Here is a 22,610-nt window from a genome sequence, read left to right as displayed (position 1 = left end):
GTTTCACTAATTGCCCAACACCGCATTTTCAAAACGCATATGAAGTGTGCACCGACTAAAGTACCTTCAAAATAAAAGACGTTTGTGCAAAAATGCTTATGTAGTTTCAAATTAATGTTTTTTTTTCATTTTGGCAAAGTTAATTACTGCAGGATCATGGGATTTTTTTGCTGTTCATTTCCATAGCAACGTTACAAATAGAAATCACATTAAAATATATCAAAAAAATTGTATTGCATTTTATAATTCAGTCAAGTTAAAACCAATTTATTAAATTGCAACAAACACATATTGGATTTAAAGTTTTGGCAAACGAAAGATATTTCCGGCTTCGTAAGTGTGTTAGTTTTTTTTCACTTAGCTAAATAAACTCAACTTAACCAACGTTTTGTAATTACATACAAATACTGAAATATTTCAAGTTTAGTAGGCCTACTTAGGTGATTTAGAAGTTATAGTTTTATCGCTACCATTTCCATCCTTTCAAACAATGTTATGTCAAATCTCGCAGCAGTTGCGCAAATGTGTCAAGAGTCACGGTTCACCGCACGACGTGCCGTGACGTAGGTCGTATGTCATTTGGATGAGGGAAAAAACGAAGGTAAACAAATCAAGAGCAAGCAGGTTTATGGTTTCATATCATCTGTTTGCACCACAAGCGCCAGAAGTAGTCTTCTCTCGCTGATGTACTTTAGACAGCTGTTACTAACCTGCGTTGCTAAATGCCTAACAGAGCTATAGTTCCAATGTGTCGCTACACGTTACTTAGGTGATTCTGTAAAACTAAACTGTACCTGATTAAACGTTTTATTCCAAGTAAATAAGGCTTATCTATCAGATTGAGCTTACCTATAGTCATCATATATTTATTGAAGAGAACATTATGTATATGATTTTGCTTTGTGAAAAGTAAAAGCCGTTTGGGACTTTTGTTCATGTGCAGTTTGGTATCAGCAAGGTATAATTAGCCCAGTATATAATTCGCTTCAATAGTCCATTGCCAATAAATAAGGCTTATCGATCTAATTATCAGTATGAAGCTTCTCTATTCATCATATATTTGTTTAACAGAATATTATGTACATTATTCTTATTTAATTTGGCTTGCTTGAAATCCTTGGAACAGTGAATTCACAAAAAAGATGGAAGATCTAGCAGTGACGTTTGAAATTTTGTGTAAAGCAACATTTATTTTCTCTTTTTTATTACTCCTGCTGGTTGTGGGCCCAGCCTGCTTGGGGATTGAAATAGGAATCAGAAAAGGATACATTCGACTATTGATGAGATTGTTTCAAGTATGTAAATAGCTGTTTCTCATCTATTTTTAGACCCATTGGGCCAGATTTAGTGTTTAAAAAAGCATGGATTTTGTTAAAGTACAATTGGAATTTTTTTTCTTTGTTTTTGTTAGAAGATCTGCTTAAATAAAAAAATGTAAAAATTTCGAATTTCTCGTGAAACTAACAAGTCGAGAAATAAAGGAACCCTAATGCAGATATTACAATGATATTGTTCAGCTGTTGCCCATAACTTTTGTGTTGCATATTTTATTGTAATTTTTCTGTTTTCAGTGGGGAACAAGGAGATTGCAAAAAGAGGGAGAGATGCTGACCTCAGAGGGTAAAACAACTGCAAAATTTAAATCAAGTTAAAAAATATCACAGACCAACAAAGTTATTTTTGTACCCGCTTATAAAAACTTTGGATTATTATGCTTTTTATAATTTTATAATGTTGTCTAAAAAATACAATAAAAAACATGTGTGGACAAAAAACTCACTGCCCTACAACAAACAAATTTGTTAAATACCAAATATTTATTTTCAGACATCATTGAAAAAGAAAACTCGATTAATCGACTTGGAAGTTTAAGTGACTGTGTAAATGAACCACACAAAAAGTTCAAGCTGCCTGATGTGAGTTATCTTGTCAAAAGTGGAATTGAAGTAAGTACAGAGTTTTACACAAAGTTATTCTGTTGATGGATAAAAGATAATGTTTGAAAAGGATAGATTACATGATGAAAAATCGTAACACACACAACAAAATTAAAGAATGTCATTTCATCAATTGCAAAAAAACTTTTATGTTTGGTTGTCATCATACAAATGCTGTTCAGTGAAAACAATTGTCGTCTGTATGTGGTATATGCAGACTTATCTGGTTGATTTGTATTCCATACTTATATAAATGACTGCTAGATGACCATATATATACTAGATATGTAATATACGTTGATGAAACAACAAGGCCCTTAATAATGCAAAATATGGTTTAAGTGTTTATTTGCAAAAACACTGTGTGAATTAATCACTGTTCTCTAAAAATCGCTTATGGGTCATTTTTCAACTTTTTTCCTATTTTGTTGCGCAATGATTAGTTAATGTGTTGGCCAGGAAAAAGGTGTCCAAATTTTTTCCATGTCATTTTGAAAACAATTATAAAAAAAATTAGTGATATACATTGATGTATTATTTTGTTTGCAGGCAGTGATTGATGATGAAGTCACTAAAAGATTTAGAGCTGAAGGTAAATAGAGACAATAGTGATAGCCTAAATCAGTGGTCGTCAACCTATGGGTCGCGACCCCAAGTGGGGTCGCCTAAACTTTTTCTGGGGTCGCAATAAGTCGCCGAATTTAATTTATTGCATTTTAAAATTGATAACCGAAAATGAAACTAATATTATGTTCTTTTAGATCGCAACTTTTGCTCTTGTTTTGTAGTACAGCTTGCTACCTCCTGTTGCAATTAAATCGTGGTAGTGGAAAAACAGAAAATGCCTTTATCGCGTATCAATGAGTTTGGACAATGTGTATTATGACTCAACACTATAAGTTTGTCTTATTTAAGTGACACCAGAACGAGTGAATAGTTATTTATGCAAGGTACCCAACCATAGGCGCCGAGTGGGCGGTGGCGGGGTGGCCCCGCCACCTTGGGTTTGTAAAGCACGGTGGCGGCCACCATGGATATTTTGGTTTGTTTGTAGCGGTATCGTACGAAAAATTGTAAAATATGAGAAAAATCAGGAACGATTTTGCTTCTTAACAAGCGTGCTAGCGAAAAAAACAGCCAAAAAAACTGCAACCTGTTTAGATTAGTGCCTTGTTTATGAGGTCCAACACATAATTGTTGCCAGTGAATGTTTGGCCATTATTGTGTACAATTCGATTGTGCTGTAATAAATGGTTATCTAAGGTGATATGAAGGTGACAAAACTATCTAAGGTGACAAAACACTTTTTAAACGCTGCTAAAGCAGTGATAAAGGTTGCATAGCAAAGTGTTCCAAATAAATACTATTTTCAATTTTTTTTTTATGATTTTGACAAACTTTGCATTCTATGGGAAGTTTGTAGGGCTTTGAGTTTGAGCTCACGTGGTGGCACGCATTAGTGACGTCACATAAGATGACGTCATATTTCAAATCCGCCACCTTGCATTTTTGCAAAACTCGGCGCCTATGTACCCAACTATGCCAAATTTTTCTAATCCCGTTTTTAACCACGTGGCTGTGTGAAGCAGGATTTAGTGCAATGAGTGTATTAAAAACGAAACATCGTAATCGATTGGAAGTGGATCATAACATGCGGTTAAGCTTGTGCAAAGTCAAGCCGCGGCTTCAAAAATTCGTGGACAGTATACAGGCGCAACCATCACTAACAGTGCAAACTAAATGTTGAACAATTTGACAAGTTTGTGTTCCCAAAATTGGGTTTATGTCTTTAATGAAACGCCTTAAAAACTTTTTTCGTAATACTTTTGTATCGCCATATTTGTTGGTAATTATGTACAGTTTGTGTAATTGTTATTGCGGTTCAGCATTACTTAAAACATTTTTCTCAGTGTTGAAAAAAATGGGGTCGCATGTAAATTCTGATTTCATTTTCCCTTAAATTGGGGTCGCCTATAAAAAAGGTTGAAGACCACTGGCCTAAATTATCAGCTATATTTTTAAACTAATCATGGCACTGCTCCTATGCAACAAATTGATTTTTTTTTAAATGTCCCTTAATGGTCAAAAATGTCCAATTTAAAAAATTAAGCAGTGCCTTGTACATGGTTAATGTATCTACTCATATCACAGCAATGCTGACACTTATGTGATGATGCAAAGCACGCTGCCCACCATGCCTAAAACACATCCTGGTCATGCACAAACTCATGCATAAAGTGTACCTGTATAACAGGCTCCCCACATGTTTTAAGGCATGCACTATATTTTCATGTTTCCACGAAAATCTATGTAAATAAACATCATAACTGCCCAGTCAATGTACTTGCAATAAAACATGAGTTTGGGAGTCATTTGGGTTTCAGCCATGTGTACGAATTAAGAAATAAATTTGTCAAAAGGTAGTATTACTATGAAATACATCTGGTTTTGCCTTAAAAGAAAACTGAAGTTACAAGTTAACCCTTTTGACCGATTTCCTGATGCAAAATCTACACCTTATTTGTATTTCAGTTAATTATGGGTCCCCTTCCCTGAAGGGACACATATTGTTTTTGTCCGTATTTTTTTTTCTTTTTTCTTTTTTTCTTTTTTTCTTTTTTTCTTTTTTCTGTCTAACGCTGGTTTGTTAAACGCATTTGGTCAAGAAAGAGTGCTTCAAATTTATTCAAATTTGGACAGATGTTAGTTATTAATCTAAATTTGATCCTCCTGAAGTTTGACCCCGAATTACCCAGTGGTTCACCCACAGGCCCCCAAAATGCAACTTTTTTAAAACATGGTTTGTTATATGCGTTTGGTCAAGAAAGAGTGCTTCAAATTTGTTTAAATTTTGTCAGATGTTAGTTATTAACCAAAATTTGATCCTCCTGAAGTTTGACCCTGAATGACCCAGGGGTTCACCCACAGGCCCCGAAAACGTAAAATTTTTAACGCTGGTTTGTAACGCTGGTTTGGTAAAGAAAGAGTGCTTCAAATTTATTCAAATTTGGACATATGTTAGTTATTAATCCAAACTTGATCCTCCAGAAGTTTGACCCCGAATTACCCAGCGGTTTACCCACAGGCCCCCAAAACGTAAATGTGTCTAACGCTCGTTTGGTCAAGAAAGACACTGTAGGCAGAAGTCCCAAGAGAGTAACTCACTGGTTTACGATAGCAGGAGGGCTCAGCTTGACGTCGGACAGACGTTTTACGAGACGTCGTTTCGGTGATTAGAAATCAGCTGTTTTGCACAGCAATGCTATTTCGTTTTATTAAGTTGTCACTCACATTTTCAGTTTTGGCGAAGGTTTCACACCTATGACGTGATTTAAACCTAATAAGCGTGCTTCGGTTTCGTATATGTCAAGCAAAACTTGTTAATCAAAATAAAGTTGAAAAATCAAACTTGACATTTTTGCAAGATAAATGTGTTTTTTTAAATGCTCGTTGTCAGGTTGGCCGCCGCATGACCATGGGTTACTTAAGGTCAACTAGTAGGTATTACTAACACAGTTCAGAACTTTCTTTCATCATAATGTAGTGTTTTTTTGCTATCAATTTAGGAATCAACACTCAAGGCATGTATAAATTAGGTTAAACGGTTTTGTTGAACAGTAAGGACGGCGTCTATTGAAAACGGTGTCAATAGGTCAAACAGTCGTTTGGCGTGTGCACCCTGAGAGGTTACTGCAGGTCAATGGTACGACAATATCTGGGTCAAAGCAAGAGATTAAATTAAAGTATTTGTTTCGTTCTTTTTTAATGTTTTTGTAATTATATGACAATAATAGTGCAAAAAGAATACGAACAATTTTTTTATTGTTGGGTTAATGCTTTCTAAAAATTTGTTTTTAAAAATCTAAAAGTCACCACAACATTTGTTTACCGTAAATCCGCACAAACACGCGTGTGGGGACCCATTAGTTTTTGTTTACAAAAACAATCATATGTGTGGATCAAATGATGTGTATAGTAAATTGGTAAATATCGTATAGAATATATAAAATGGAAGTATATCAGAAAGCCACCCTTCTAGTTTTTGACTAGTTTTTATTGGAAAAGTGGCACATTACTTTGCAGCAAACTTGTTTTTATATATACTTGTATTTGGAGTAGTGACCGCAATAATTACCAAAATTTGGTTATTAATACAAACGTTCTGCCAATCAAAACGTATGTAATCACATTTTGTCTTGCCAATTGCCCTTTACTGCCATTGTCAATGCTGACATTTGCAAAATTGTCTGTTTTTTTCCCAGAACTTCCATCATGGAACTTGTTGACACGGACGGATTTTCACTACCGGTTTATTAGGTGAGAACATAAAATTAAATTATTGTCTGCAAAGCCTTGGTTGAATATTTCAGCAGAGTGAAATGCTACTCTTTCTCATTGTGTGAAAAAAACAATCAAAAATGTTTTACATAATTTTTTGCATTTTTTATGTAATCATACAAAATTGTCCGCTGTTGCAAACCAGTGGTTCCCAAACTGTGGTATATAGTCAACAGCACTACAATTTGACTTGTTTAGAGAGGGCAATTTTATTTTTAGGGTGGCATTTGAGTGCAAATGTTTAAATTTGTTATAACTAACAAATGGTGTTTTAAACTTTTTTGGTTGAGTGGGGCATGGGCAAAAAAAGTTGTAGAACAACTCTTAGTAACATACATTTGCAAAAGTAATATCTTTCATTTTGTGACATTTTATTATCAGACACAAACGTTATATATAGTATATATATATATAGTACCTTTGTGAAAGCTTGCAAAAAAACATGGACTTACTTCATCTTTTATGCATGCATAATATGACTTATTTTATGAGTTATCTTATTGTATTTAAATTTTGGTTGCTTTTGTAACTATGTAATTTTAGTTTTTGTATTTTGGGGCTTTTGATTTGTATGAAGCTCAGATTTAAATATTGACTAATTTCCTGTTTATGGTAATTTCGCCTTTTGGGTTGGTCAGCATTTTTACTCTTTTTTAGTCAGTTATTTTTTTTACCGCATAGTCCACATTAAATAAACTAATGCTGCTAGTCATAATGTATAAACATGTATTGCTCTTCCAGCAGTTCTAAAATAAATAATCGATGTTTTGACAGCCCATACACGACACCTTCTGTTTAGGCAGAGCCTACATTTTTGTTGAATATTAAATTGCTCGTGGTTTTTTAGGGTACACCATAAAAGAGAAGAAATGATGTAGAACAAGTATACCTTAAAATAAATAATTAGTAGGATTAAAGAAAAAATTGGATTGTTTTTTAACCACTGATAAGTACCAGTCTTACATAAAAAAAAACAGAAGTAGCATTTTTCTGCACAAAACACTACAAAAAGTATTTTAAGCATTTTCTAATACTTTCACTTCCTTTTCATTCATTTGCCTCTCACCAGGAAACCCACCTGTCTTCCTACAAAAAGTGCAGACATTTGGTAATTTTGCATTAAATTTTGCACTTTCCCCTGTGGTTGGTGATGGTCGTCCTATTGGCTGTTTGTGTTCTGTATTGTTTTGTGTTGCATGTTTGTTGTCTGGTGATAGAGTATAGGATACGCATGCTGGACTTTGTTCCACTTGACCTTTGAACTTTGTTCAGACCTAATCTGTCCCAGGTTGAAGAGCTGCCCCTAAGCATGCAACTGTGTATTTTTATCTGGCATATTTTTAGCATTTGTCAGCAGATCACAAACTAATGGTTATCATATAGTCTGAGCAATTGGCGCTTTTTAGCTTTATACAGTAAGGTGCAATGCGCAAATAAAGCAATAGATAAAAATTAATCCTTGTTTCAGAGATATGTAATATGTGCATACTTTATTTATTACACTAATTTTAAACAAGTGCATGAAATGCCTACACAAAGTCACTGACAGAGCTATATGTAATTTACATCTTATTATCTGTTTAAAAATGGGTGCAAACTGTTAAGATTACCTACCAGCCCTATCAACCTGTTTTAATTGTGGTTTAAAATAAAATATTCCCAACAGTATCAAATTGAGGTGAAAATTTCATTCAGGAAGCCCAGCCATCATTCTCTGCAAGTTACAATCAAAAGTTTAATTAGCACATACTTGGTGGAACCAATAATTCACTATTGTTTCTGCCCTACTGACCTATCAGCACTAGGTCCAATTGTAATTGACTTTCCAATTAGGTCAAGCTTATTAACCCCTGTTAAGCTGTACATCTATCTCTGTGTTATATTTCTGTAACCTTTTTACACAACAGTTTAACATAGATACTGTATAAAAAGAAACCTTATTGCTCTTATATAACATTAAAAAAAGTATTTTATATGCTCTTTAAAATGAGTTTTATACTCTTTGTTGCTCTTAGTTTTAACTATTTTGTTTTTTTTATAGTGTTCGTCTTTCCATTTTGTGGTTAGTTGGTGTTCTTCTTCGCTACTGCATTTTGTTTCCCCTCAGGTAAGTTAAAACCAGATTGTGTTAAATCATAATTATGGTTGAAATCTGGAAATGCAGTTTTAGAAATATACTAAGAATCTATGTTAATATTTTCTGGAATTGGATGAAACCAATTAAGCTAAAATTTAGAGTCTAGCATTTGTTTAGCATTACAAATTTCCAGTACAGTAATAAAAAGGGCTGATTCCATGTTTACCTTGTGAATAATAATTTGATAACAAACGTTACGTAAATTATTAATGTTGTCTTATGAAATGGTGTAGTGAATTTATTACCCAGTAGGCTTTTGTTTAATAAATTTTATTAAATAAATAAATTCAATTTGTAGGAAAAACATTTCCTTTGTGTAAAGTGTTAAATTGTCATTTATTTCATTGCCTGTAGACCAGGTAAAAACACTCGAATTGGCTGTCAGTAGCTTTGCTACCCATGTGGTCATAAGCTATGAGAAAAAAGCTTGTGTGAACTTTGTACTACTTGATCCAATCTTATTCTGATACAACATGATCTCCTTCTAAGTGACCTTTGCACCTGCAGCATTGTTAATATTTACCAAGTCTTCTTAGGAAAGTGTTAGAAAAAAGGGCTTTGCCATTTTTTAAAGGCTATAATATACAGTTTGTTGATGGTCTATGTTCCAAATCAGCCCAACAAAATTACCCCTAGCTAAATCTTCATCCAAATATTTTTTTCTTGACCATGGATTTTTATTGTCATAGACTTGTGATCACAGTATTTGCCTTATCATGGATTCTATGCACCATGCTTCCTCTTGCAGCACTTTCTGACTCCAGGTTTGTTACAAAACTTTTGCTCATATACCCCAAGTTTTGCAAAAACACATATTAGCAAATGTACATTAGCACGCAACATAATATTTTGTCACACTTGTATAGCTGGTATATTACAAGATGTTTTGAAGTCATGAAGATCTATGTTAAATTCGCCGACACTAAGTTTTTTTGATTCAGAAAAATCTCTTTTGGTGCTGAATATTCATTTTTGTTCGACACCTCATGCAATATAAAATTTTATGGTGCACATATATATATACTGTATTTTTATCTAAATGGTTCAGTGCAATGGCATTTTGGTGACAGTCATGGTTTTTTTCTAGACTAACAAATTGTTAGTGCACAAACACGGAGTTAAGATTGGCTTGTTTAGAGTCATAAACGTTCTAACAATGAAAATGTTGTCTGGCCTTAGAAACGTGTCTATACTTCAATCTATTTGTAAATAAAAGCAATACTTGCAGACAGTTTTAAAGAAATATTGCAGTGCAAATGATATTCTTACTATAACAGGTGACACAACTTAAGGAAAGACTAATCAGTTGTATTTCTTCACACATTCATAAGGAGTGTTACCGTTATGATTTGTTTTTACTGTTTATTTACTGTACTGTTATATTTTTTTGTTAGCAGTAAAAACAACATTTTGAATTGTTTTTGTGCAATTTTATGCCACTTGTGTAATTTTATTGGTGCCTACCATGTATTTTATTTATTTATTTAGCTTCAAAAGAAGAATGGGGTATTATGTAAACGTTGTTGGATTTCGAATCATTTGCCGTGCTTTGTCAGCTGTGGTCACTTATCATGACAGGTCAGTGTGCATATTTCATCATTTGGATTACAGAAAATTCTGATAAAAATCAACCCAATTTTTTTTTTAATTTGCATAGACTAAAACACAGAATTAACCAAAAATATTTCCCTAACCTATAATAGGCTACAGTTTGGGATATGCAATAAAACAGAGATAAACAAACTGCGATCGTTTTTTAGAGAAAACATGCCACAACCGGGTGGTATCTGTGTGGCCAACCATACCACAACCCTGGATGCAGCTGTTCTTATGCAAGATCGACCCTATGCTGTATTGGGCCAGATACATGGAGGTTTTCTAGGTTAGTTGTCACTACCAGTAATCTAAAAAGTCGGTCCCTCTCTGAGTTTAGCAATGGTAAAAAACTCATTAGACCTATTTGGACTCTCTATTGGTTCAAACAACATGTGTTTGGTAACCGTAATAAATTCCAAATCTTCCAGGTTTTGTGCAAAAAAAATTGTCTTGGTACATGCATGTTCAGTTCCTTTGTTGTTCTTTAACAATTGATAAATGTTTGCTTCAAATAATGATGTGTTAAACATATAAGTTCTACATGATAAAAACAAACACCCTCAATATGTGTGTGACAAGATTAATATATCTATCGAAAGTTTTGTGGTTGCAACAACTGTTTGGCCCCTTTAAAATTGACCCATTTTTGCATGTTATTTTTCATGAAAACCAGTTTAAAGTTTATAGGTCTGTCCATAACATAAACCCACATTTTTTCAAGAAAACATGAAAATTACAATGTGAAAACTGCCTTTTCAAAAACTGTACCTATTGCCACTGGCGGATATAAGACTGTAAGCATAGGTACAGAGAAGACAAAATTGACATGATTTATGACCTGTAGAACTGGTACAATTTGTTAAGTTCCAGCTGTTGACAGTTGATTGGTTTACAAGCTGTGTAAAGTCCAATTCGTCTGCCAGTTATAAAACCGCGATTTATTGTTTCAAACGCTGAATGAGGTAATGATTTTCAGATGTACGTCACATTGAGTTTACAACTAAACGATTATTACAGTGAAAGTGGTTGTTAATATCATGTCTATAAAGCAGCGTGTATTGTATGTGTGTATACTCCCTTTTGTCCTTATTATGTTTGTTTTCTGGCATTTTCACCTGCTTATAGTGCATTTTCCATAACCCATTTTTATGTTGTTTTATTTGTGTTTAAATTGATTTCGAAACTTTAAAACATTTGACAGAACAATTAATTTTTGGAAGATCCTTCAGCTTCTGCTTCTGTTTGTTCCAAATCTTAACAAACACGACAAATATTGAATTTACGCATTACAATGACTGTTTATCTTACCATCTCACCGTTAAAACTAGTGATGGACAAACTCGCCTAAGAAGGTTGGGGCCAAAACCGAATGTTGGGTCGAATCAGGCCGAAGCTAAAAAAACATTCTGAAAGATGTTTTTAACACAACCTTGCGTTGTTTAGGCAGGGTTATGTTCCAACAACACAACATGACCCATGTTCCAACAATTAGCGAATTTATGATGTTTCAAATTGCCCATATTAAACGTTTATAGGCATTTGATTTTTCAAACTATAGATTGGACCGAATAAACACCCGCAAAACGGCATATTCGTCTGATATGTTTCGGCCAACCGACACTTCGGTGCATCTCTCATTAAAAAAACAATTTGACCAAGAATAAATGGTATTCCCGCCAAACTGTTTGCTAGACCACAGCCCCCAAACCCACGACCTAGCAGTTTGTATTTGTGTACAGTAAACTTCGGTTAATCCGGACCCGTTTCGACCGCAACAATTGTCCGGATTAGGCGAAGATCCGGATTAACCGATGTCTATTAGTTAAAGCCTTACGTTATTACAAGTTATTTGTACCTCAAGTTTTGTCCGTATCAGGCGAAGATCGGGAATAACCGATTACGGTTTAACCGGGGTTTACTGTATTGACATTACTTACTTCGACTTTGCCTAAAATCACACAATTATTTCAGTGTTCAACTTTTTCAACTTGCCCAAACTAACGTTTTTTGTAAATTGCAGGTGGAATTATGCGCATTATGTCCAGGGCAACCAAGCACGTCTGGTTTGAACGCTCAGAGGTGCGAGATCGCCAGTTTGTTTCCAAGCGAATTATGGAGCACGTTAGCGACTTAAACAACTTCCCTGTATTGCTCTTTCCCGAAGGAACCTGCATCAACAATACGTCTGTTATGATGTTCAAAAAGGGCTCCTTCGAAATGCCAACGACGATATATCCCGTCGCTATCAAGGTACTTGTTTGCACTTTGGCATTTTCGAGAGGTATTGAGGGTAGTGTATTTGGCTTGAATATAGTAGCCTATCGAGCTAAAGGTGTTAATCTGCACAGTCGAACCGAACAGTTTATGTCAGGGGTTTCCTTCTAAAGTATGGCTTATGGGTCAGATACAGGCTACTCTTTAAAATTATAAAACACGTGTCAAAAATTATGTCCTGCCCAGAGTTGCAAGCGGGCCCGAAATCTGAGCCCGAACCCGGCCCGACTTGCAACTCTGGTCCTGCCAGATTTAATTTTACACCTCTTATTCAAATCCCGCTATAACACGTACTGCCCAAACATGTGTATTCTTTCATGGAATTAAATTTGTTGCATGTCAGGGAATCGCCCTATAACTGCCCTAAAACAACTACCTTATTTCTCCAAAAATATAAGCAATGACTGGTTTTTATGGTCAAAACTTATACATAAAGGAATAGTAAAATGACTTCATAAGCTTTATTAATAAAACAGCATTAATTCTGTATTGACAAAAAAGTTTGTAAGAACTATTAAATACCACACTTAGACTAACATTTTTTAACTCAAAATGCAACAACCTATTGATAGTTTAGCGGCCTGAACCATTGAATTTACTATGCTATAATGAACGGTGCTTAAGTTTAGGCAACGGTGCTTGTGATTCGCCTATTGTCGGGCTTACCACACAGCCTTTGTAGCTCGGTTGGGTAGTTTGCGAGCCCCAGATAGGCCCCTATCGTGAGTTTAAATTCCCACCGCAGGCTAAATATGTCTATTATGCCTTGTCATGTTGAAATGCCTACTTGATTCAGTGTGACGCCTTTAATAGACCTGTCGTAATGTGATGAATTTGTATGTTATTTATTTTTCCAGTACAACCCATGGTTCGGAGACGCTTTCTGGAACAGTTCAAAACACAGCATGTTGCAATACTTACTGGTTGTTATGACCAGTTGGGCGATCGTGGCTGATGTTTGGTATTTACCGGCGATGAAGCGCGAACCGGAGGAAACAGCCGTTCAGTTTGCAGAGCGAGTTAAAGCTGTAATTGCAAGGAAAGGTGGCCTTGTCGATTGTGTATGGTAAGTTGGGGCCAAAGATTGTATTTTGAAGGGTTTCAGAATTACTAAACGTTTTACTAAACCAGGGGTCACCAAGGCCCGCGGGCCGGAACCCGCCCTCGAAGTCATTTTATCCGACCCGCGACCACATTTTTTGGTTTGCCTAATCGTATCAATAACTTATTGTAACATTCAAAAATTAATCTACTCCTTACGAAAGTTTTCCTGTCACGATATGTAGAATTAGTATTACATGGTTTCATATAGGATTACAACGCCCAGGATTGACCCAAAGCCAATTTGTTACGTCACAAATAAGACTACAAGTGTTAATTGTGCGCAAACACTGGCCTTTTTGTTAGTAGCACTTGACGATATACAAGCATTGCTCATAAGATGAGACTGCACAATATTTACAGTCGCATCACCAGATTTTAAATGGGATTGTACAAAGACTATATCTTGGCGCCCGATAAAAATCGTCTCGCTGGCTAAGTTTGAAAAGACGGCGCTAGGGCATGTAAACTATGCGGCCCACGCGAATCATTATTACATTTATCCGGCCTTCAGTGAAAAAAGTTTGGTGACCCCTGGACTAAACCAACTTGTAGTTATATTCATTACGAAACAAAACAGGATAAAATGGTTTCTTGTATGTTACACTGACAAACGTTCATCTTGAATTACCTGGTGTAAGTCTGCTACTTGATAAATCCGTGTTTTTTGGACACCCGCCCTAGCAAACAAAGTTGGGACATTTGGTAGGTAATTTTCAAATCCATATTAAACTATCTGCGCTTCTGCAGTACAAAGGTTGCATTTTGCAGCGTTTACTCACTACGTTTTTCGTTTACCTGGGGTCAAGAAATGACCCAAACGTCTCACGTTGTTGGCATTAATGTACTGTTTTTTGCAAAGTTAAAAGACATGCTTAATTGCTGCCGAACGCCGTAAGCCTTGATTACATTTTTTGTCAAAGTCGAAAAACAATCAAATGCTGACAAGACGTTGCAAACCGTAATCAGATCACTAACGCGTAACAAACATGCGTCATGTGCTTATCGCTAATTATGCCTCAAATGCACCACCGTCGTTATAGCGCCTACTGACTTGACACCGACTAGTCCTTTGCAACGGGTACAGTGACCCGGCGTCGACGGTATTGAATATGTTTACGTATTAACCAATAGCAAGAGCATATATTTATATCGGTTCCAATTACCCGATATAAACGGCAAAATTGAAGTCATATCTGACTTCTTATAATTTGTCTTATTCAAACAAAATAGGTAAACAAAACGTATGCATAAAATATAAACCATATAAGTACTCAAAGCAACCCAGGTCATCCATTTTACATGTACAAAATTAGTCATATTTAGTTGTAAAAAGTAATTATCGTTGATAGATTTCACCAATACTTAATCTATTTCTCAGGGACGGACAATTAAAACGGATGAGAGTAAAGGAATCGTACTTACGCGAGAAACAGAAAGAGCTGGGTGAATTGTACGGCGAATGTGATGAACTCGGCCAAGATCACCAGTGTGTTAAACGCGTACGGTTCAACCTCTCAACAACAGAAGAGATCGAAATTGAGCAAACTGAGCTCTCATCCGACTCGCAGTCGTCCGATGAGGGCGACGCTGAAACCCAAGACGGACAAATAAGCCTCGATGATAAGGTTGAAGAGGTTTTAGGGCAAAGCGAAGAAACGGAAGGTCTGAGGTTAAGGCATAATGGCGAAATTCCAGCATAAGGAATTTTTGTGCTTATAGTTTATTGATGTTTGCAACAAACTGAGTAGTTTGTTGATTTAAAATGCACTGGCGGATTGAAAGTCAAGAGCGGATTTTTGCGTTGATTCGTTTTTCTGCCCTCTTTCTTTACAACTTTTAACATCATTTCCAACCTGGAAAAAAATGTTTGTTTGTTTTCTGCAAAATATATCGATAAATAACTAAAAAAAAACGCATTAATACAATCTTAAACCTGATCAAAATCTATCCCCTAAAGTTAAAATGTGACGTAGAATAAAAATATTTTTTGTAACGATGCAAGGAACTCGAGTCATACAAGGTGTTTTGTGCTCTCTGATCAGATCTCTTGAATAGAATGTGTGCAATAAGTACATAACAGTTTAAATTTTACGCACCACAAAGACGGTCATAAAACAGGAAATATGCGATGTTTTTCACTATTCTTTGGTTAAATTATAAATTCGTTTTAAATTTTGTTTCTCAAACATGAAAAACGCATTTTCTTACCAGTGCACGTAGTATTAGTTTTTTTTATATAAAAAACACTTTGTTTCATGACTTCAGAAAGATGCCAGCCTAATTACCTTGCATCACTGATCGGTAGAAAAAAGTGCTGCCTGTAAAATAAGTTGCTTCTGCCACGTTTTCCAATCCTTCAATTTATATTAAAATTGTTGCATTTTGACTTTAATGAATCAGTGTACATTTGTGCGCTTTATGTTGCAATAAACCTCTTATGTCGAGGTTACGCTTCATATAAATTGCGTTTATGACATGTCGATGTCTGTTTCACCGTACAATTTGCAAAAAATAAAAAACATCAGTTTAATTTGAGTGGGGACACTCTATACTTCTAGTGTGCAAATTGCCTTTTTTCCTTTTTGTTTATTTTTCCAAAGTGTAATCTTACATGTCTTTCAACTGCGTTCAAATCCCCAATAAAGATTTCATACTTATAGTACATTACAGTTGAGGGCCATTTCAAGCACTGTGGACCGTTTTGTCAAACCATACAAGCTAATTAAGCCAATTCTGTGACTTGCAAGTCCAGTTGTTTAAGACTCACCATTAAAAGTAAAAATTCACTTGTTAACTTTAAAGATCACTTCATATAAACCAACTTTTACTTTACCTTCAAGAGTGCACCTTTCATAATCACTCCACCATAGCACACAAAAATATTGGCACATGAAATTATGGCCATTGTGACGTAACAAGCAACCTGGAATGTGTTTTGATGCCAATCCCATAGTGTTTTCGAATCAAGAAAAAGGCTGTTTGCTATTTATTTCCCGAAACTTACCAAACCGCCTGGTTTTCGGATCATTTGTCTTCCATGGTTATTAACGAAACCTTTAAGGTAGGTGGGCATTGTTATGTTTCACCCCATGGACTTTCATCTACTTTGCGTGGTTTCGTTTCTACTTACATGCACAAAATCTCCATACAAAATGCCAGCCAATTCAATAGTCTTATAATGGGCTGTAAATAAATTTAGGCTATGTAACGTCGAGCGTTCGTTGCTTTGTATTTTTAGTGCCTGACTTACAATAAACATACTGGTGTAGAACCTGCAATGAGTATTTTGAAGCAGTCACGTGAAAGGAAAATCTACAGATGAAATTTCAGCCATGGTGTATTAGAATTTCTAATTTAGAAAGGAACTGAATAAGCCCATTGTATAGCGGCACTTTAAATGGCATCGGAAAGTTAATGAATATTGTTGTGTTTGCTTTAAAGGCTAGTGGTTTGATTGTTCAACAAAACATGAAGGTATCATATTTGCTGCTTGTGTCGTTTTTATCTGTTTCGGCTGAAAACCGAACCTGGCACAGCTTTAACGGATTTCAATATCTGGTCGAGATGACCCATGTAAATTCCTATTCACAAGCAGAAATTGGTTGTTCCAAGCTGCAAGCTAACTTGGCTAATGTCAAAACCACGGAAATCTATAATTTCCTCATGCCCTTTCTCAACTTGACTAGTGAGTGTATCATAACTAATTAATTATGTACTTGTTTGATTAACTTTGTGTAACAATATTTTGTTGTCATTAAGATCTAATCATTATGTCAGGATAATGAACTAGACACCGAGAAACAAAACGTTCTTTTTAAGTCCATTGGCAAACATAACATGCTTATACGTTTTGTGTATCTCAGAAATCTTGGAATCATTTTACATCGGTGCAAAAAGAATCGATAAAACGGACAAGTTTCAGTGGAGTGATGGAAGTAACGTTTCAGTTCCCGATGATATGTGGAACAATGGACAACCTGACAACCACAACGGCAATGAAAACTGCGTTATTATGGGTTTCAGGTCTCGAATACCCTATGGGTGGTTTCACGTGCCGTGTACAGATTTCACAACAGGATATGTTTGCGAAAAGGATCTTCCAAGTAAGAAATATAACTGATTTGTCCTAGTTTCAGGATATTGTTTTAAGGGGGTTGAAAATTGAGTCTAGAACCAAGCCAGCACCAAAAAATATTCATTTGAATTAAACACTATACTTTTATAAACTCGGAATCACACCCAAAAGTTAGTTAGAAATTTTTAGAAAAAAAAAAGAAATTGCGACACACAATTAGCCAAATGTGAAGTCAAGCCTGAATAAAGCCTGTTTACTCCAACTTAAGCCCCAGCAACTGAGACGAAAATCCCGGCCCAACATACAACTCTATAGTTTAGTGCGTGATTCCCAACCATTTTAAAAAAATTATTCTTTTTGCCGTTTTAGAGGTGTTTTATGTGTTTGCTGTTTTCGAGAAAAATAGATTTGCACTGTTCAAAAGCTGATGGTATACTTGTAAAAAAAATAAAAACTTTTATTTTATCCGTTGAAAGTAATCTGTTTTGTCTTTTCGCAGCAACAACCGCGACACAGTTCAAAACCGCATTCGTCAGTACCATCAACACAAAAATGACCAAGAAGAACACTGGAAAAACACAATGTAAGCGAAAAATTACATTGTATTCATGTATTGTATACACCCGTCCGTATCCCGAACTTGTTCCTTATTTTGATCGCCATTGTCATGAATTCTGCTCCTATTTTAAAACTAAGTTATTTTGTCTAAATTTTACCAAGCAATGTTAGTTGGGAAGGCTATCACAGGGATAAAGGTTTATCATTTTACTTAGGTTGGGTAAATGTCAAAAGTATTATTTTTCTTATTTGTTGCAATGAAATAAAACCATTAGGTTTTGGTGAGAAAATCGAGTAAACACAAAGCTCAATGTAATGCCCCTTGCAGCAACAACAAACGCATAGATCATATGTATGTCTACAACAAATTCTGGCCTCAATTTTACGTACATGGCTAAAACGGTTTATTTGGGACTTGTTTATATTATTTTCGGCTTTGCAAACCAATTTGTGTGAGAAAATTTGTTTTAATTTGTCTAATAAAATTTGTTTTCTGCTTTACCAGATCAAATCAACATAATTATCAGCGTATGCTCAGCAACACTCGCCACTATCTTTGGTCATAATTAGCATAGTCCTTGTGATTGTGGGATTTCGAAAACGTAAGTGATATATAACGTGCAAAAAAGTTAGTTACACATACAATTGTTTTTGAGTTCCATTAAATAATTTACGCTTTTTTGCTTACTTGGGAAAAAAACATACATAATAAGACATTTTAATTGCAAAATGTGTTTGTTTTACGTGCGTTACATTAGCAAACCTGTTATTACATTATCCCATGTGGGCAAAAGAATCTCTACAGCAGACGTTATGAACGAAGGTTGCATGCACATCACAGCATCCCCCAAAAAATATATATGAGTAACTTTTTTTGTTTCGAAACAAAACATCGTAGAAATTGCGGAATCGTGAATGCACGAGCCAATGTAAGTTTTAGTTTCGAAGACAGAAGACTCACTGCAATAATACAGATTAAAATATTTGTGTATGTTTTGACACAATAATAGACTAAACTGTACTAATTATATCACCGGGACTCACATACATTTATTGATTATTAAAACTTATTTGTTCCCAACAGCTGCAAATTTCAAGATCGTCAAGAAACAGTTCCCTGACAATCCAGCATGTTATTCGTTAAACCGTATCACTTCAGGACAGAAGTTTAACTTGTTTTAATGATTTAATCAATATTACATCATGCACTGTGCTATTACAAATATTTTTTATCCGGACTTTTTTCGAATCGTCATATTCTTATTACTTCTGCCTTTACTTTTATCAAAGTAGTGTTTTTTTTTTGTCTTAAGAAGGTAGTTAATACCTACTAAATGAGTTGAGTTGAGTTTATTTCGCTTGTTGAAAGACAACATAGCGACACAATTGCACTAAAACAATCACCAAGCCGAAAAAGCTGCGCAACGTTGAAACGTTATGGACCGCATAAAAGTGTCGGGCACAATTGGTGGATGAGAGCCAAAACGCGCTGCAGCTACACCGATTTGTAATATATTTAACACTTACTGGTCAGAACTGGTAAAAGCTTGTGCTGAAGCATCCTTTTGGATTTTATCCGCTTCATCATAACCTTTGCAGGAGTATTATTTTATTAAAGACGTTCTTACAAGCAGTTTGATTAATTATTTTCCAGCAGCTGCAAGCGTAAGCCTACTCTCTCTATTGCCTCTATATAAGTGATACTAACCGAAACGTTGCGACATTTTAGGGCCGCCACTTTTGACAACACACCATGAAACTATAAAATTAAAACCAAAAAACTGTATAGGATCACAAACCTATAGCCTACCATTGTTCTTTTTTGTCAATTTTAAAGCACGATTGGATGAGGAAATTACATAGGATGTTACTTCCTTTGTATTTTATAATGGAAATAAAAACGCGTATTTATATGTATTCTCCTAATGTTTTAGCTCAAACTTCTGTATTTCACATTAGTTGTTAAAATAAAAACCATTATTTGATTGTATTAATTGTTTGGAGGGAAAAATAAGAATAGAACTTTTAAAAACTTAAATTATATGTAGAATTTCTATACATTTGCTCAGGGATCACAAAGCTTTTTTGGAGCGGGCCAGATAACATTAAAATGACACGCGAGGGCAACAGAGATTACAAGCCCTAAGCAGAGACGTGCCAAAATTGTGGTTTGCGAAGCGTAACAAACTGCCATTTTGCGTCCTGTGAAAATAGGTGATATTATACCTTGGCCTGCCGCCGTAATTTGCTTTTTAGTATTTTTTGCACTTCTTTTCCTACAGGACGCAACTTAAAATTTACATGGATCCACTTTTGACGCGAAATAAAAACTACAAATGTTTTTCTACGTGCCTTAAATAAGTAGTATTAATTTTCCAAGACTTTTAAATTCCAGCTTATTTTAACGTACCCGACATGTTATCAATGCTGCAAGCATTCGTGTTAAACAGTCAATATTTGCAACAGATATGAGCTGTGTACTCGGCTGAGGCTAATTGGTTCAGTCCATGCATGCATGCACACTTTCATTTCGCAGAACAAAATAGTTTATTGCTTGCAGAGTGCAAATCTGTAAAGAATAAGAGGCAACTTAACTTTTTCTGTCATAAATCGATCGTTTATTGTGCATTTCAAGAATGGCATCACGAAAAAATGTAAGTTCAATTAGGACAACAATTTTTTACTTTGTTTAAATGATAATCTTGATGGTTTTGCACAAGATTTTTGGACCTAATAACACGTTTTTAGTTAGGATTCCTACTAAACGTATTCTGGGCCGAAATAAATAAAGTCGTTGTTGAGGATTTGTGCCATTTTGATTTCGTGTTATTTATGCTTTTCTTTAGTTAAACAAGTTGGACAATTTCTTGTTACTATAGGGTACTGGAAAGACGTAATTTTGTTTGTAGCTTTTTTCAAAATAACGTTATTCAACAGTTTCGGGAATTTAACGCTGACGAAATTCGATGTGATCCAAAAACAAGTGTTATCGGTTCCGGCAGTTTTGGGGATGTTATAGTTGGACATCACAAACACTTTAACAAGGTTGCGGTAAAAGTGTTCGCTATATCCGGTGGAATCGCCGACCAAAGGCTGTTGGAGGAACAGTAAGATTGATTTGAGTTGAACTGAGTCTGTTTTCTCTTTATTCCTGTTTTAACTTTTGTGAAAAAATTTATGAGAGGTTTCTGTTTCGTAGAGCTGGTCTGAATTTTACTATTTTGTATATTACAATTGGGCTTGTTTTTTGGTCCTTTTTATTTAACGAAGCGTATATTTAACGAGAGGCGCACTTGGGGTTTAAAAAAAATAAAGTTACGAACTGACTTCATATAATACATCAGGTTACAATCGCCCGATATTTACCGATGTTTAAATAAAATCGACACTAAAGTCTACAAAAAATGTTTTTAAATCAGAATCGTTTTTTTTTCAGAATCGTTCAAGAAATGGGGTATTTACAAAAAGTCAATCACGATAACATTGTCCAAATGTATGGCTGGGTAAAATGGTTTCGGGCAATGGGAATTATCATGGAGTGTTACAAAGGTGGAAATCTCAGACAATTTCTCCTAAGACCTTTAGTCCAAATCGAAATTGCCCTTCGCCTTCGGATTCTCGCTGAGCTAGCAGATGGCATAGCTTTTATGCATAACCTTGGAGTCAAAGGCTTAATTCATGGAGATTTGAAGCCGCCTAACATTCTTCTTACAGAGGATTTGCATTGCAAAATTGCCGATTTTGGTAGTGTCCAACTAGCTTCCTCTACATCAACCATCGCTGACCAGGTGGACAGAACAAAAAACGTACAGTTCACACCAATGTATACAGCTCCAGAAAAATTAAAACGAATTACAGCAAAACCACGAAAAGAGCATGATGTTTACAGCTTCGGTATCATAATCTACATGATATTAATACGTTCAGAGCCATACCCACGAATAGATAAAGAAACATTGCAAACACAAATAATTAATGGTGAAAAGCCAGATTGCGATGCTGTGGATGAACTTAAGAGGACTTTATCCAGCAGCAAGGACCTACTGGTAGTGGAAGAACTTGAAAACATAATGAAGAGATGTTGGTCTGATGACCCTTTGAAACGTCCCAATATGATCGAAATCAGAGACCAACTTCAACGAATGCTCAAAGAACACCGCCCTATCGATATTATGAAACAAGTCATAATAGCTCTGGAAAATATGGAGCCCTTTGACGATGACCATTCCTCTGATGAACGTGATCTTGTTCCTCTTCATCAATTTTCAACCCTGGAGAGAAACTTTCCACGTTAGTTTGGTGATAAGTGCAAAATGCTATCAAAATTCAATTTAAAATCAATTTATTACTTTCAAAAAAAGTATCTTAACATTTTTGAGTTAACAAACAAATAAACTTAGCGAGGTAATTGGGGTTGTTGGGCGCACAATTCCGTACTATGCTCGCTATAATTAAAAGTTTTCGTTTGGCAGTTTACCAGCTTTTTGAGAAGAATTTATTTTTGCTAGAGGTAACCTTTTTAAAACTGAGCATTTAGAGAAACATGTGTTTAAAAAGGGATGTTATCATGCACAACCACCTCAATTAACGC

At 35.3% G+C, this 22,610-nt stretch overlaps 1 protein-coding gene across 2 annotated transcripts; it reads left to right on the top strand.

Annotated features, from left to right (window-relative positions):
• Positions 1-1,054: 1,054 nt before the first annotated feature.
• LOC145223118 (glycerol-3-phosphate acyltransferase 4-like) lies at positions 1,055-16,048 on the top strand. 2 transcript variants are annotated; one of them, XM_080089457.1, is made up of 13 exons: positions 1,055-1,295; positions 1,572-1,620; positions 1,828-1,946; positions 2,487-2,529; positions 6,200-6,254; positions 7,345-7,383; positions 8,317-8,382; positions 9,102-9,176; positions 9,901-9,990; positions 10,173-10,294; positions 12,029-12,258; positions 13,140-13,348; positions 14,765-16,048. In XM_080089457.1, exons 1-13 carry the CDS (start codon positions 1,143-1,145, stop codon positions 15,084-15,086), a joined length of 1,572 nt encoding a protein of 523 aa, XP_079945583.1. In that variant the 5' UTR covers positions 1,055-1,142; the 3' UTR covers positions 15,087-16,048. The 2 variants fall into 2 exon arrangements, with proteins under 2 accessions (XP_079945583.1, XP_079945584.1); XM_080089458.1 differs by lacking the exon at positions 7,345-7,383.
• The last annotated feature ends 6,562 nt before the right edge of the window (positions 16,049-22,610 follow it).

Source organism: Phallusia mammillata, chromosome 4, assembly GCF_965637545.1.
Source record: "Phallusia mammillata chromosome 4, kaPhaMamm4.hap1.1, whole genome shotgun sequence".
Classification (NCBI taxonomy): Eukaryota; Metazoa; Chordata; class Ascidiacea; order Phlebobranchia; family Ascidiidae; genus Phallusia; species Phallusia mammillata.
Note: the sequence above shows the minus strand (reverse complement) of the source record. Positions and strands in the feature narration are given on the sequence as shown.